Source organism: Ammodytes marinus (assembly GCF_949987685.1).
Source record: "Ammodytes marinus genome assembly, chromosome: 8".
NCBI classification, from domain to species: domain Eukaryota; kingdom Metazoa; phylum Chordata; class Actinopteri; order Uranoscopiformes; family Ammodytidae; genus Ammodytes; species Ammodytes marinus.
The window spans coordinates 12,905,882-12,921,148 of NC_137212.1; the positions used below are offsets into that span (position 1 = coordinate 12,905,882).

The 15,267-nt window shown below is 42.4% G+C and overlaps 1 protein-coding gene across 2 annotated transcripts in view; it reads left to right on the top strand.

Annotated features, from left to right (window-relative positions):
• ptprsa (protein tyrosine phosphatase receptor type Sa) overlaps positions 1-15,267 on the top strand; it is a 165,871-nt gene that overhangs the window by 25,958 nt on the left and 124,646 nt on the right. For both annotated transcript variants that reach the window (XM_080032760.1, XM_080032761.1), the window contains exon 2: positions 14,011-14,234. In XM_080032760.1, the coding sequence (XP_079888886.1) occupies positions 14,138-14,234 (97 nt within the window). In that variant the 5' untranslated portion in view covers positions 14,011-14,137. The remainder of the gene's footprint in view (positions 1-14,010; positions 14,235-15,267) is intronic.

A 15,267-nucleotide genomic window follows, 5' to 3' on the forward strand; every position in this document is an offset into this window, starting at 1 on the left:
GCCACATATCGAAGTGTCCCTGTGTTGTAGATGCTGCTATCGGTGTGTGAATGAATGAATGTGAACAAAACCATGTAAAGCGCTTTGGGCCTGTGAAAAACCAGGGAAAAGTGCTGTATAAGTTGTACCTGTTAAGCTGCTGTGTGTGTGTGCATGTGTGTGTTCAAGAGATAAGTGGATGGGTCAAATATACTTTGGCACATTGCATAACCTAAAGAATGACTGTGTGGGTATTCACAGTAGTGCAAGTGATTGTAAAAGTTATGCACATACACATACACACACACACACACACACACACACACACACACACACACACACAGACAACACTCGTACAAAGCGAGTCTCAAGAGAAGACAGTGGAGGGGTCAGTTGACCAGATGGAGCAGCCTGCTTCTTGCTGAGCGAGCTTGACGACAGCCGAAACAGCTTGAAGTGTACCGAAGTGGCCACATACACACATGTGCACGCACACACACACACACACACACACACACAATCGGATATCACACTCAAATATAGTCACGTCGCATTCACACAAACACGTGCACTCAGAAAAACCCAATCCAAATGCAATACACACTCCATGGCACATTCCACCAGAGAAGACCTTGAATCATGCCCCATTTACGTATAATCAAGAGCTATACTGGTAGTAATGGCATATTTGCTCTTATATCTGTCTAGCTAAGTGTTTAAAACGTACTGTTTCTAATGATAGCCACATCCTCCCCTCTCCCACGCTCCCTCTTCATTTTTTGCCCCTTCCCCCTCCTCACAACCTCCATTTCTCCCTTGCTACATATTGCAACTCTCCTAGCAGCCTATTCCCTTAGCAGTGATCAGGAGCTTTGGATTCAAGCCTGCATGCATTTCAAGGCCCATAGGCTTTGGAAAAACCAGCCATCTTTTCCGATCCAATAAAGAGAGTGATCCGAATATGCGAAGCGAGCAAGCGACAAACTTGTTAACAACTCATATGGTGAATAATGAAAAACAAAAAGAAACATAAAAAGCAAGGGAAAATTAAACCTCCTGGTTGGATGATAGCCAGCTCTTTGCCTAATGCCAAGAAGATGAGCCGCTTGTTGGTACGGCACCCCCTGGCATGGATGTCATCTTTTTATGCTCCTCTCCTAGGTCTCTATGCAACAACCAAAATGGTCGCAATTGTGTACATTTTTTGAGAGTGTGGGAGATAAAATGTCCCATAGTCACAGTTGTTAGAGTGCATGGTGTCCTCCCTTCTGGTTGAAGTTGTACTATTTTTTCTTTATTGGCCCAGTTGGTATCTCCCTATCCGACCATACATCATCATCATAGAAGGTGACATAAATATCCACTTTAGATCAGAGGTTGTCTTGGTATGCATGCCGTACTAAAAGTAAAAAAGGGTGAAACCAAATCATGTGCTCTTGCAACAAACTGAGAAAGTTAATATAGCACCAGAACGACCAGGGGTGTAAAGTCAGTCTGAAGTCCTGTTATCAATTGTTGTTCAGTCAGTCACTGTTTGTTCCCACAATGAATTGCTCTGGGGTTTGTGTTGTTGGAACTCATTTATATTTCCCTACAGCATTACTACATCAACCTCCCTATTGTTCTGATGTTGTGGCGTCAAAAAGCCTTTATAGGCAAGTTGTTTCCATAATGTACTTCAGAAGCGTGAGAGTTTGTATGTTTTCATTCCACCTCTTGCACATCACTATATCAACTGATTATGTGATGTTCTAGGGGTATTGAAAAAGTTCAAGCCCATTCATCTACCTATCATTTCATCCCAAGTACTGTATCCTTTGAAAGACTACACAGATGCAGAAAAAAATGCCCATTGGCAAACTAACTTGTTCCTGGTATTTGTGTTCTTGAACTGGGATTTAATTGGGGGCCCATTCAAAAACAGTCAGTGGGCATTTCTGAAGCAGTAGCCATACTGGACATTGAAATAGGGTAATGTAGCTCAAATCACCAACAAATTAATTTGAGCAGTCCAGGTGAATTACAGGAGACAACAGGCATGTTACTAATAAGAACCATTATGTAATTATGCATACAATTGCCATGAAGGTGAAAAGTTGGCCAATGACGATGATTCCTTGACAAAGACACACGGAATATGGCTGCTGGGTGTTCTCCAGACAATAAATAATGTTGTGTCTTCTATTGGGGAATTGACTGTGGCTTGAAATCTTCCACAGCTTTATGTTTATCTTCTGATAGGACCTCAGGGGAATATCACAAGATGAGAATGCAGGCTGGGAAGATCATGCCCAAAAAATCCGAAGAACATAATGGGTGTTACCTGCTGCCAAAACCAGGAGAAATCGTCCAAGTCAAAACCCTATCGGACAAGTCCAAAACAATAGAAAATCTGGCTTGAGACTTGACATAAAACTAAGGCCAAGTGAGAGCCTCGTTATGCATTACAGTGTACATTGCAGTCCAATACTGGATTACAATACTAAATAGCTCTTTAGTGTATCTGTGGGACTTCTTCCATCACATGCAGTGTTGTCGGCCAAGATTCTGTTGGTTTTTCTCTGATTTGTGTTGTGTAAGTCACTGAAACTGAAAGGATTCTGGTTTAAACCTGAGACAAGAGGGTCTGGTCGAGTCGTGAGCTGCTTATCCAAGGGCAGCTGGAATTACAGGACCCACCGTCACTGCCAAAGTGCTCTTGAGCGTCATGCTCAATCAGACCAGACTGCTGCTGTTATGTAGCACAGACTTTGTGGTGTGAGCACTCTCAATACTTCACCCTCTCAACGTTTCAGTCCCTCTGTCCCTCTCATCAGTATTCATTGTTCTTCAGGTCACTGTGACTGTCAGAGGCTAAACAGCCTTGTCTCGGCCCAATATGATACATTTCTCTCCATTAAACCCCCCCCCCCAATCCCTCCCACCTGGTGTCTGTGTATTTTGTGTGTTAAGGAAGCAGGGGTATGTTCTCCCCTCTTACAAATGTTGTCTCTCTTACTTTTTTATAATATATGTAAACACGCAATCCCTCAATTCACCTATTTTTTCTGTTTCCACTCTACATACTATGTCTACATGTATGATGGCATGTGTTTATATGTATTTGTGTGTGGCCGGGTTACTGTGACACACTCCTTTTTAACTATATAATAAGAGAACCCGCCCCTCCCCACACACACACACGTACACACATCTCTCTCTCTCTCTCGTTCCCTCTCTCCCTTTCACTCCATGCAGTGCAGCATACAGCACAACAATACACAGCATGGGTGTGCAAAGTGGTAAAATGACAAACACACAGAGAAAATAAAAGACAGCAGACAGGGAGATAGGGGTTTTGTTTATGCATTAGTTGCAGGACTTAAAAGCTCCCCCACCCACTCTACCACCATTTAAAACCAGCGTGGGTACTGCAGGCGGGAAAACAAACAAACCCAAATGTACCGCCCCATTGCTACTGGCCTATTGCTGTTTTGAATATGGCAGAATAAATTAGCTTTTATATTTTGCAGCCTCCTAAAAATATGACATGTTATATGCATACAATAGCTCATGCAGTTAAATCAGGCAGGGATGGATGGCCATGGCTGGCGGTACCCTGCTGTGAAGGAATGTGTGGTGTTATACAGAAAAAGAGGTTTCCCAGCTGTCTGACCTCTCACATTTGACCTGCACACCTTCCCACCCCACCACCCTCCTCAACACCAATCCTTCCCTTGGCCCTCTGACATTCAGTCTCAACGGAGACGATGGAGGGTCATTTGTAGGACTGAAAAGGGGCTCCAAGGAACCGACTGTTGACTTTGTAGTCCCACTGAAGTGAATGTGTGACAGAGGCATGCAAGCATTGGACACACATCAGAGAAGCCATGCATGTGTAACCACTGTATGCAGCTTCTTATCATCTTAATGGGTGTGTGTGAGCGGGTTTGGCGGAAACTCCATTGTGATTTAATTACAGCCTTCTCCTGGCATTTGCCCATGTGCATGCCCATCAACCACAATAGCTCTCTGTCTTTGGCACACAAACAAACTCTTTATTCTGTTGTGTGGGAGGGAAAATAAGGCTAGTTCACAACACTGGCTGTGTGTTTCAGTAATGTATTGTGGAGGAATACATTAATATAGATCATGCCAGAATATTACCTCCCACTGAATCCCCCTGCACCCTTACAGCATCTGCCACCACTGGCTAAATACTCAACAGGTCACATGGGGCGGCATGTGCCTCAATGTGCGTCCAGAGGACACAGGACTTTTCATACTCGGCTGCCTGATGGTTATCTAGAAACACAGAGGGGATTTTCACTCAAACGTCAGGGGTTTTTACATGGGATATATTTTGTTCTATACTCTATTTTCTTTTCTTTTTAGGAATTTTAATTTGTTTCTGTGTGTTAAATGTATTTTAGTTTTATTGTAAAGCACCTTGTTGCTGTGTTTTAAAAGGTGTTATACAAATACAGTTTATTAGTGACCCTCCGCCCCTGTTACATCTCCACTCAGTAGGGATTCCCCAGTAATCCCTGCCAGTTTCTCATCGAGGGGGGTGACCTCTGGTGTCCCCTTTCCCCTGCCAGTGGCACCAAAATATTCTTCTTTGTCTCTACCTCCCCAACAAGGACTTTGCCATGGTTGCGCAACCTTTAATGTTGATGTATGAATAGCAACCAGTGTAAGACATCTCCCCTCACCATATTGGAAAGGGCTTGGTGTTTTTTAGTAGAAAGTCCCGAGTCAAATAGTCACATTTGTTGCTGTCTGTTCTTCCGTTCTTTTTAAAGGCTGTAAAAAAAAACAGTTGTCTTTCCGAGGCTTTAAGTGGTAGTGCTGGTGGTGGGACTGTGATGGCTGGACTGACAGGCAGAAACACAGAGTACGGGTCAACCTCGCCATCTGTCTCTGCTCTTCACAATGCTGTGTGATTGACAGGGGTACAGACATCCCCCCCTACCTTCCAGTCCAAACAGGATCTAACCACTGTCTACTGCACACTAGAGTTTCACAACACATATTGCCATGATAGCATATTTATGTTCTTTATTGCACATGGAACCATATCATTAGATCCAGTTACTTTAATCAGGCGTAATGTAAACACAGCGCTTAACTGTCCTTTTGGAAACTAAACTATTATGTTTAAGTCACACATGGCAGCAATGGGAATGACTGTAGTGGTGAGGTTGGATGAAGCATGAAGGATACGGTCAGTTACAAGAAAGTTTGCTTTACTTAGTTTAGAGGCAGGCAGAGGTTAGCAGCGGGTACTCAGTCCAACATGCAAACAAACCAGAAATCTGAAGCCTTGGAGGTCAGACAGTCTGGCAGGGTATGAGTAGAACTGAACCAGTTTTGAGGGGTAAATTGGAAATGAGTTGCAGGTGGGGAAATGGGCAAGGAAAACTAGTAGCAGGGAATGAGCTGATGACCTGAATGGGATGGAAAGGCTGAATCTAGAAGGATATGAGAGTTAGTGGAATGGAGAGCAAAACACGAAAAAATTAACTAGGAACTTGTTGGATTTCCAATGTGGTGTCTTGTGTATGTCCGCTGCAGTACTTGCTGGCTTCATGGTAGAGTGTAGGATGATTGTACCTTTCTGTTGGGATAATTTTCATGTTCACTCCTTTTTTTGGTCAACAATCAGCTCAGAATAGCACAACTGAGTGTAAATTGACATACTCCACCCCTCATCACGCATGGAACAAGTTTATTCTTAGAAACTCTTACTACCACAGTGAGGTTAATAAATAGTACTTTGCCAGCTGATGGGCTTTGGCCCAGTTTAAAGAAGCAAAGTACTAGGATTAACTCCATTTTCAATTAATTTCCTGAAAAAGCCCTAAAAAGATGACCACCCTGGATAGAGAGGGTTTGTTATCAGCAGGGCTAATACCCCTTGTGTTCAAGTGTGTGCTCCTATATCTGTGTCTCTTTGTTTGTGAATGCGCACGTTTGTCTCTCTCTCTCTCTCTCTTTCCAAACCTTGAGACATACAGGATTAATCAGAAAACTGCTCAGAAAAAAGGGGCCTTAGATATGAATCATAGAAAAGTAGCCTTGCTTCATCAAAGGTTGTAGCCTCATATTGTATTAAACTGAATAACCACTATGTCAAACAGCTGAGAATAACATGCACTGAGGCTCTTCGACTTGAATTTGAAAAGGCACAAAGTGAACCTATTCTATTGTATGCTGCTTGCACAAGGCTTTGTCTGTTTTTCTTTTTTTTAATAATCTTTTTTTAAATACATTTAACAAAAATAAAAATACATCTAATCTTAAAAATGTATTAGGATGACATGATTCTACTAATCAAATCATTGCATGTTAATTACTCATTATTATCCCAATTATCTAGAGCAAAAGCATAACCATCAGATCCACAAATACCGTGTGGCCTGTATTAATCTTTATTTTTCTGACATTTGCAACATGGCTGTTGAGCTTCATCGTAATAAGCAAAAAAAGGAGCTCTCCTCTATTCTGCCAGATGCCCTTATGTTGTAGAATATGTTTCACTAATCATCTGCAATGTTCTCGTAGGGTGAATCATACATTGCACTTCACTTTTTTAATGATGTGATATCCCTTTAGCGCAGAGTATTTCCTTATGTTTACATGACACCAACCTAGTGATGTACTCACAAGTGTGTACTACAAAGACCTCTCCCATTTGAGAAAATGACTCAGACTTGATGTTTATCTTCTGTATAAAACAAAGATATATATAATTTATGTTTTAACCTTTTTGTGCCAAAGATAAAGTAAAGTTTCACTCTGTTGGGAATTTTCCTGACATGCGAGCAGTTATTTCGTTGTGTAGTTGTCAGTTTTTTTCAAATGGTATATCATTTTGGAATAGAAACTTCACAAACCACACAGCAAATGTTGCACGGTGAGCTCTGCCAATTACACAGAGGAGTTTTGGAGACATTTTCTTAACACCCTGGACTGCCAGTCTTTCCCTCCTCCGCCCACCCCTCGATCACTTAGAATAATCTCATTCCCATATCATTTCACATCAAATTCCGAGAGTGGATATGATGCGTTTATTTTTTTAAACGTCCCATTCACCCTTCAAAAAACGTCATTCCCCCTGGTGATCAAGTCACAGGCCAGACGGCGTGATGCTTATCTGAATCTTTTGGCACAGGGCCAAAAAGTGTTGTCACCGCTCCAAACCCTCCCCTTTCCAAGTTGTCTTCACCACCACAATCTCTCAACACACACAACAAACTGGCCCTTTATTGTCAAGGACGTCATACCCCCCTTCCTTCTTTGGCTTCCAACTGTGACCTGTACTGTGTCCTATAATTAAATGCCTCTCTTCTATATATTTTACGTAGCAACCCTTCCCAGACTACTCCAAGCTAAGGTGATGGTCGTCATAGACAGTACCACCTTTGACCTCTGCTTTTATGATCCTTGGTAAACCAGGAGAGGCAGAAATAAAAACAAGGGTTCCTCTTTTTGTTTGTGCGTGTCTCGCCAACTCGTGGCATCACAGTACGACAAAGTTACACAGGAAACAGATAGTGTGTCACCCCTTCGGTGGTAAACAAAATGGCTGCGCAATAAAGTCACCATTTAGGATGTCATCTTCTTGTCCCCCAAGTATCCCAGCTGCAGTCCATTCGCCCCCGCTGCACGACCCTGACACTTTCTGCTGTGCACTCAACCTCAACCAAGGTGCATTTCAGCTAAAAGCCTCTCAAAGCCCTGGGTGTTTATTGGAAGGACAGTGCAGCCTCGTGAAGTCCAGAGTAAACCCATTTCCTGACGATCGAACTCATGGCAAGACCCGGAGAAAAACAAAAGGCTGGAGATTCAATGGGCTTCTGGTTATTTGGTCACACACCATTTTGTAAACCTGCAGTTCCTTTTGACAGGAGTCCGACACAACAGTATGACTGTGAATGCAGCCTGAACATTGATCAGAGGTAATCACAAAACACTGATAATTCTGAGCTTTAAAAGATCAATTTGGAGTCTTGGGCTGACGAATACAATATAGAGTAACCATTAAGATAAAAAATATATATTAAAAAAATATATATATTGTCCGTCACGAGTTACATAAATTGTAATTCTAATATTCTATACTTTTAATGCTAAAAAAATCATTTCAGAAGCTGGCAACGTTTAAGTTAAAAACAAAAACTTCCCTTGATTTTCAGCTGCTCTTTCTAGCAAAATCTCATTTAGAAAGCAAACAGGAGCTCATGAGATCCCAGAGAAAGGTTATGTTGCTCCCAGGGGGATAGCAGATGGTCGACACAAGGTGTCTCTGAAGTGTCAAGCACCATTTCAGGGACTTGGAGGTTGGGAACAGTTGAGGGCAAAGGCTTATGGGAAAGCTACTCCAAGGAGACGTTGTCACGGCAGAGAGGTCTGCCATCTCTTAATGAGGTCATGGTGGTAGTAGTTCTCGCTGCCCGACGTACCCGTGCAAACAAACCTTCACTTTAGGCAGAAAGAAAGGGTGCTCATGCGTTGGCATAACATACAAAATATATATTTCACTTATAATATGCTCTGGAGTTATTTCTGTTAGTCTACTTATCCAAATATGAGTCTAGGATGTATTCAGGGTGGCACAGTGTCGTATTTTTAAGTTTGTCTACCAAAAAGTCAAGAAATGTGAGTCACATTAGATTTTAAGACCCTTGAGGTAAACGTGTTACTCTTGTGATTTCAGGATATAGAAATACAATAGACCAGCAGACTTGTCATGACTAGTTTGCATCTAAAACATCTTTAACATCTTTATTCTTAAAGGGAGTGTTGTTGTCGGAACTCAGATTTCCACACACCTCACTACCCGACCTGTTGCACGATACCGTTGAGTGCAGTTTATTCCACTGTTGCAAGTAATGTGAGTTAAAGCCCAGTGCCTAAAATGTTAATGTTGCAGTCTTGCAGATGATATCCTCCCAAACGTATGAATATGTTTCCCTTGCATAATATAAGCCCTTCTCCATCCACAGGGGGTTTCCCTGCACTCGGTAGTTAATGACAACACACTCTGCTTCCTCCCAACACCTTCTCTCGGGATGGAGGATGGCAACGAAAGAGTAAAAGCTGGGAGGTGTATAAGCGCTGGGGCATTTACATAATAGTCCTGCAGTTCCATGCAAATTCATGTGATTCCCTACCAAACATCTGCAATGCAAGCATAGTTTAGTATGCATGAGTTCCAGGGGAGGAGGGAATGAGAGAGAGGAAATGAGGGAGAGGAGGGGGTTATAGGGAAGAAAAGAAAACGGAGATCGAGGATTTGAAGGACGACTAGTTTGATCAGTGGGATATATTTAGAAGCGTAACACACCTACCTCTCTCTCTCTCTCTCTCTCTCTCTCTCTCTCTCTCTCTCTCTCTCTCTCTCATAATAACCCATGTGTCTCACCACCTAGTTTTCTTGGTATCAAAGGATAGTGTGCGTCATGGTTCGTTTTTTTTTCTCACTGTAGATTTTGCCTTATGTAGCCAATATTCTGATGCAGGAAGCTTAAAAAGTGGAAGGAATGAGGGAGGGAGAGAGAGAGAGGGGGGATCCTTACTGATGACACATGGAATCAATACTGCTAGGATTTCAGCATGGTGAAAAACAGATGGTTCCTAGACATGCTTAAAATTTGAGGTTGAGGTATGTGTACGTGTGCGTTTGCTTCTTACAAATTACACAGAGATACAGACACAAATCATTTCAGCGTAAAATGCATACCCTAAATTATTGCACACACGGGACTAAAAAACTAGCTAACTAACATGTACCGAATGTATACACATAAACACATTTGCACACCGTCATTTTACAATCTTTGTGTTGTATTGTCTCGGCTATGCATCAATGAAAAGCTGTAAACTGGTTGAGGTAAAAGCCTGTAACTCGGGGGTTGACAAATGAAATTGTTTTCTAACGGCTGCAAAGGGTGAGACAGCATCTGAAGGCCGAACGTCAACAGAAGATAGAGTTTAGAGAGGGCCATGAAAAAAGCATAAGCATCGGGAACATTGGTACTTTACCATTTTACTACATCAGACATGTTCTGATTCTGGAACCCCTCTCTTGGACATAAACATTCACATGTTTTTATGGGGTAATTACTACCTTAGCTGTTTCAAAATTGCCTAAGTGGCCCTCAAATAAATGACATAATTGCTATTTTAGACTAATCAAGGAACATTTTAGTAAATATTAAATAATGTTTTTATGATGTGTTTTTTATTTATTATACTGTAGGTGTGTGTTTGTAATCTGGAAATTAATGTTTTTGGGCAGAGTTAGCCAAGTCAGAGTAGACCGGCTAGTTCCCAACCCTGTATAATTCACAACAGCCCTAGCAGGCAGCAGCAGGACTCCACTGTAAACAGGGCCTGTTAGAGTCCTCGAGCTAAAATGGAAATGGTTTGGTATCTTGAAGTCACCGGTGTGGTGCGTAACCTGCGTTTAATTTTCTTTGCAGGATTCACTACTTTCTTTTTAATTTTTCTTAGCCCATTGAGACGTGTGTAGTTGTGCATGCACACACAGTTTTATATCTACTGGTCGTGCTCTCATTTCATGGCTCTGGCGCTAATTCCCATCTCCCCTTCCCTTCGTCGCCTTTCTCAATTTCAGTAATCAAATGCATTAGTATCAATATTGCATGGGGAAACGAGCCGAATTTAAAGCTTGACCATGACCATGTCATGGTCAAGCCCTGATAGCCAGTGACTGCCACCACTCCGTGGAAATTGTGCCGCAATTTTGTCTGTAATTACAGGAGCCTGGCAACTGGATATTATCTAGAGTGTTGGTCAGTTTTCCAGGGATGGGGGGTTCATAGCTTCTAGATAAAAAATTTATTCATTGGCAATCAGTTGAAATAATCTAGAATGTATTCACTGGACGCCTGATTTCCCTAACATATCAGTACGTTGTTGCAGTCATTCTGGTCACATTGAAAGCGGCAAAACATGATCATTGGCAGTTTCCTCTCCAACACAGCCTATAATGCTAAAGGAGAGGCAATGGTGCTGCTTTATCAATATATATCGGCCTTTCTGCTGCTAGCATTTTCAGAATGCTAAATGCTCTGTCCATTTTTAGAGGCAAAGTGATGGATGCTTTTAGCAAGGGTTGACAGCCTTTTCCATGGAGGTGCTAATAGCAGGAGAAACATGCCTTCATGCCAACGTGTCTTCCCTCTGAGTGAAAGACTGCTTTAGCAACTTGTTGGCATCTCTGTTTAGAGCTGCCTTTTTTGTTAAGGTTACGTTTTGGTTTGGTGAGTTTTAACACCCCCCAGTCCATACGGGATTATTGAATCAAATGTGTAGTGTAATGTTTCCTTCTATCTAAACTCTATCTATTTTCTGTCTAACCCTGTCAGCATTCATCTATGTAGACTACCTCCATGGTAAAACTGGAGCCCCCACATGGACTTAGAGTATGTTTGAGGAGGCTGCTCAACACAACAATAGCTGTTGTAATTGTATGGTTTTGTAAAGCAACCAAAGGTGGAGATAAAAGCCATTCCCTAAGGGGAGGGCCATAAATCATAACCTGGGCATCTTGTGAACAGAAATAGAGTTATTCCCCACAGGCATGGCGAGATTTCCTCCTACCTACACCAATGTTTACACTCAGAACAATGCAGGCATTATTCAGAGGCCTCCGACACAATGTGATACTCCCAGATTCACCTTCCCTCCAGGGCACGAAAAAATAGAAGAAAAAAAAACAAGCAAGGGCACACACTTTGGTCGTGTGTGTATAGTATTCTGTTGAAAGATGAGCTGAGCTTCTGAAACACACCCACTCTTTTTCAGGCATGGGCATCAGTACAAAATACCTATTATTGATTTCTCTTTTTGTGTGTTTTTAAGTGCCTTGAAGTGTTCTTGAATTTCTCTGTTTGAATTACGTAAAATATATAAAAAAAAATGTTTTGCTTTTGGAGGCCAGTAGTTTTACTCAGTACACTTTTTTCTCTCTCCTCCGTTTGTGGTTTATGTTAAGGTTGCCTGCCACTGCATGTGTCTGTCGGTTTCATGTTGCCAGTTGAAGTGTGTGGTCCATGGCTGTGAAGGGTGGGGCTCCTATATATGCATGCTGTCTGATTCTTGGTTACACTGCAATTAGCAGTGGTGTTCTGCCTCTCACAAGGCCACAGTCACAAAGGCAGCCCTGTAGTGAAATAGCTGCATATATTAACCTTTCAACTCCTCTGACAATTTAGCAGCTTGGCATGGTTGACTTAGTAGCTCATTTTTGGGGGATTTTATAAAAAGAAAATCTACATTTACCGTCATGGTCAGTCATTTGTAATCCTAATAAAATTGTATTATGAAAAAGGTTTAATAAATAATTATGTAGACGTTTATATATTCTGGGTATAACTGATATGGCTGTAAGGTTGTCGGTAACTGTCTAATTCTATGTGCTACCGATCATGATATCATTTGAATAATAAAGATTGCAATTTTCATTCGGTTATGCTATTTTCCAAGTAAATTCAGTTCACATACATTGTAACTTGTCAAAAGAGAATTGCGAGCTAGTTGGCAGGTAAGGATGTCAGGAGGTGTTCAGTGACAGTTCAAAAGTGGCTGTTCCATAGATCAAAACAGTAAACGTGTGTTGACAGAGTATTACCTGTAACCGCAAGGTTACCTTGAAAAGAGAAAAGTTATATTGGGGCATCCGCTATAAACCGCACACTGTCTGGACAGTTTGTGCTATACCGTTCACTACCCTGAGAGTGCAGTTAATTAATCTCACTTATAAACAGTCCCTCTTACCCCCCATGCAGGGCTAGCTGTGTGGAAGCATCCCATGAGCTGTCACAAGTGCAGTGTGTTGCGCAAGGACACGAAAGCAGGGCAAAAGCTAGCTGACACAGGGGCTTGAACCTGGGTCATGTTATCTGGGCCCTTTGAGAACGGACCATTTTGTGTTTTTCTTTTAGTGTTTGCAGCCTGGTTGCTAGGGCAGGCAGTGCTTTCTGGTGCATTGTCTTTGAATAAGACCCTGCAGTTTACCCACTCACCCATCTCGCTTTAAGATACTCTGGATGAAGGGTATCAACCGAACGACATACATATTGAAAAAAGAAGAAAAAAGAGAGAGACAGACATTGTCGCACTCATTACATTCATGTCATGCATCTCTCTCACTTTTCTCTTCCTTCGTCTTTTTATTCACGTCTCTCTAATTAAAGAGAATGTTTAACCACTTGGCGGTGACTCTGTGCTGCACCAGACATACCAATGAGAGAAAGGGTGTGTGTGTGTATGAGTGCGGTGGAAGGCGTTCCCAGTCCCTCTGTGTAGCTTTGGGGATTAATGGTAATTTGACTAAAACAAAGAGACGATGCCTGGCATATCACTGGGTGCCTGTGTAATTACAAGGCGGTGAGATAAGCAAATAACGACACGATCAGGCGATTACGAAATAAATAAAGAGAGCGGAAACAGCAACTCCTCAGCTAATAAAGGGGCACGAGAAGAGGCTGGTTGCGCGTGATGGGAAAGTTACAGGGTTTTGTGTTGTGTTGTACTTTGCTTCTAATAGTCTGACAGATCAAATTATTACCTACTTTACATTGAGGGGTTGGGAATGGCAAAGCAGAGCAGAGCAGATCAGCGTGTTCATCGAAAGTCGTGTGCCCTGTAGATTTGGGCAGAACCATTGCCCTTTCACTGCAAGTGGCTCTGGCTATGAGCATCATGTCTATTGCTCAAACGTAATACATTTTATGTAGTGTGGCAGTGTTTTATTTGGGTAAAGTTTTATTCCATCTGGAACAGCAGCAACAAGCCAACTACTACAGTATATTGTGTTTCCTCACTGCTACATTCTGTAAATGCTAGGAAATCAGTTTCCTTATTTGGGGAGTTTGTGGATGACGGTTTGGATCTGTGATCGTGGATCTTGAGTTGTGAAAAAAACTGAGTGAAGTTCAACAGACCCCTCATTGCATGAATAACATTACATAACATAAACAAATCTAATTTTTCCTGTCTGTTTCTTGTTTTTTGCAGAGTGCCAAGCCGTCCTGCGTGAAGACCCCCAGCCTTCCCTGCGCAGTCGGGGCCTGGGCTCTCCAGCCAGGTCAAGGATCGGTCCTCCCCCGCCCCTCCCTGCCCCCCTGTCCATACTGGTGCCAAGATGGCCACCGGCGGCGCCCCTCGACTCTCCTTGCCACTCCTGCTTCCTGTCACCACTCTGCTGCTATCACTGCTGCTCACAGACTCCCTCGCCTTATGTAAGTATTGACCATTAAGACGCTGGCTTGCCATGATGCTACGGCTGACAACGTCTTAGCTTTCCTATTAAGTAGAGGTTGTAGAGGTTCATCATTCAGAACGGCATCATTGCAGGTAGGTGGCTGAGGATGGGAACGCTCTGGTAAACATTTGGTGCTTTTTGCTATTGTCATTTACAGTTTGCTTTTTGTAGACCTTTTTTTTCTGTCTCAAATTGTTGATATCTCCTCTTGGGAATACTTTCTCCTTTTCCAAAAGGTTGTAGAGGGCCTCTGCATCAGCAGAAGAAAAATAAGAATTCTAAGGCAATGTCAAGAGCTATAGGTTTTACTCATGATAGCAAGGGCCATTCTTTCTTCTGTATTTGTCGTATTCATAAAATCGACTCAGCGCGTGTACGGGCTTCGGAGATTTTGCTCAAAGAGACGAGGACAAGTAGCTGTTGGAAAGGCTGAACGTGTGACTTCAGACATGATATTTTCACCCTCCATAACTTCCCATGGTAGTAAGAGAAGAACGTCAGTAGTCTCTTATCCCACCCTGTCAACTCCTGCTTAGGATTTGTTCTGCACCATTTCCCAGTTAAGATGGGCTTAGAGCAGCATTAAGGAGACAAAACAAAGAGGAGGCTCGGCAGAGAAATAGAACAAGAGTGATGGTGAGGTGGGGAGGCCCACCCCTGGGTTTCATTGTTTGCAAATCCTTTGTGTGTGTGTGGGTGTGTGTTTGTGCATGGGTAAGTGTGTTGGTGTGTATGTGAAATAATTATATATGCATGATGTGTTTAGATGATTGTAAGCGTGTCTGTTGGAGTGTGTCAGTGACAAGTTTATGCTTGTTAGCATGCTCTAGCCGATCGTCCATAGCTGCACTTCATGCAACATTCAAATGATTGAAATACTGGTGTTTCCGTATAGTATGTGTGTGGGGAATGGCAGGGCTATGTCACTTTCTCAGATTGATCGGGTCTTATCTTCTTTCACTGCTTTCTCTCTTGGTACAACATTTGCCTATAGGTAATTAATAAAAAAC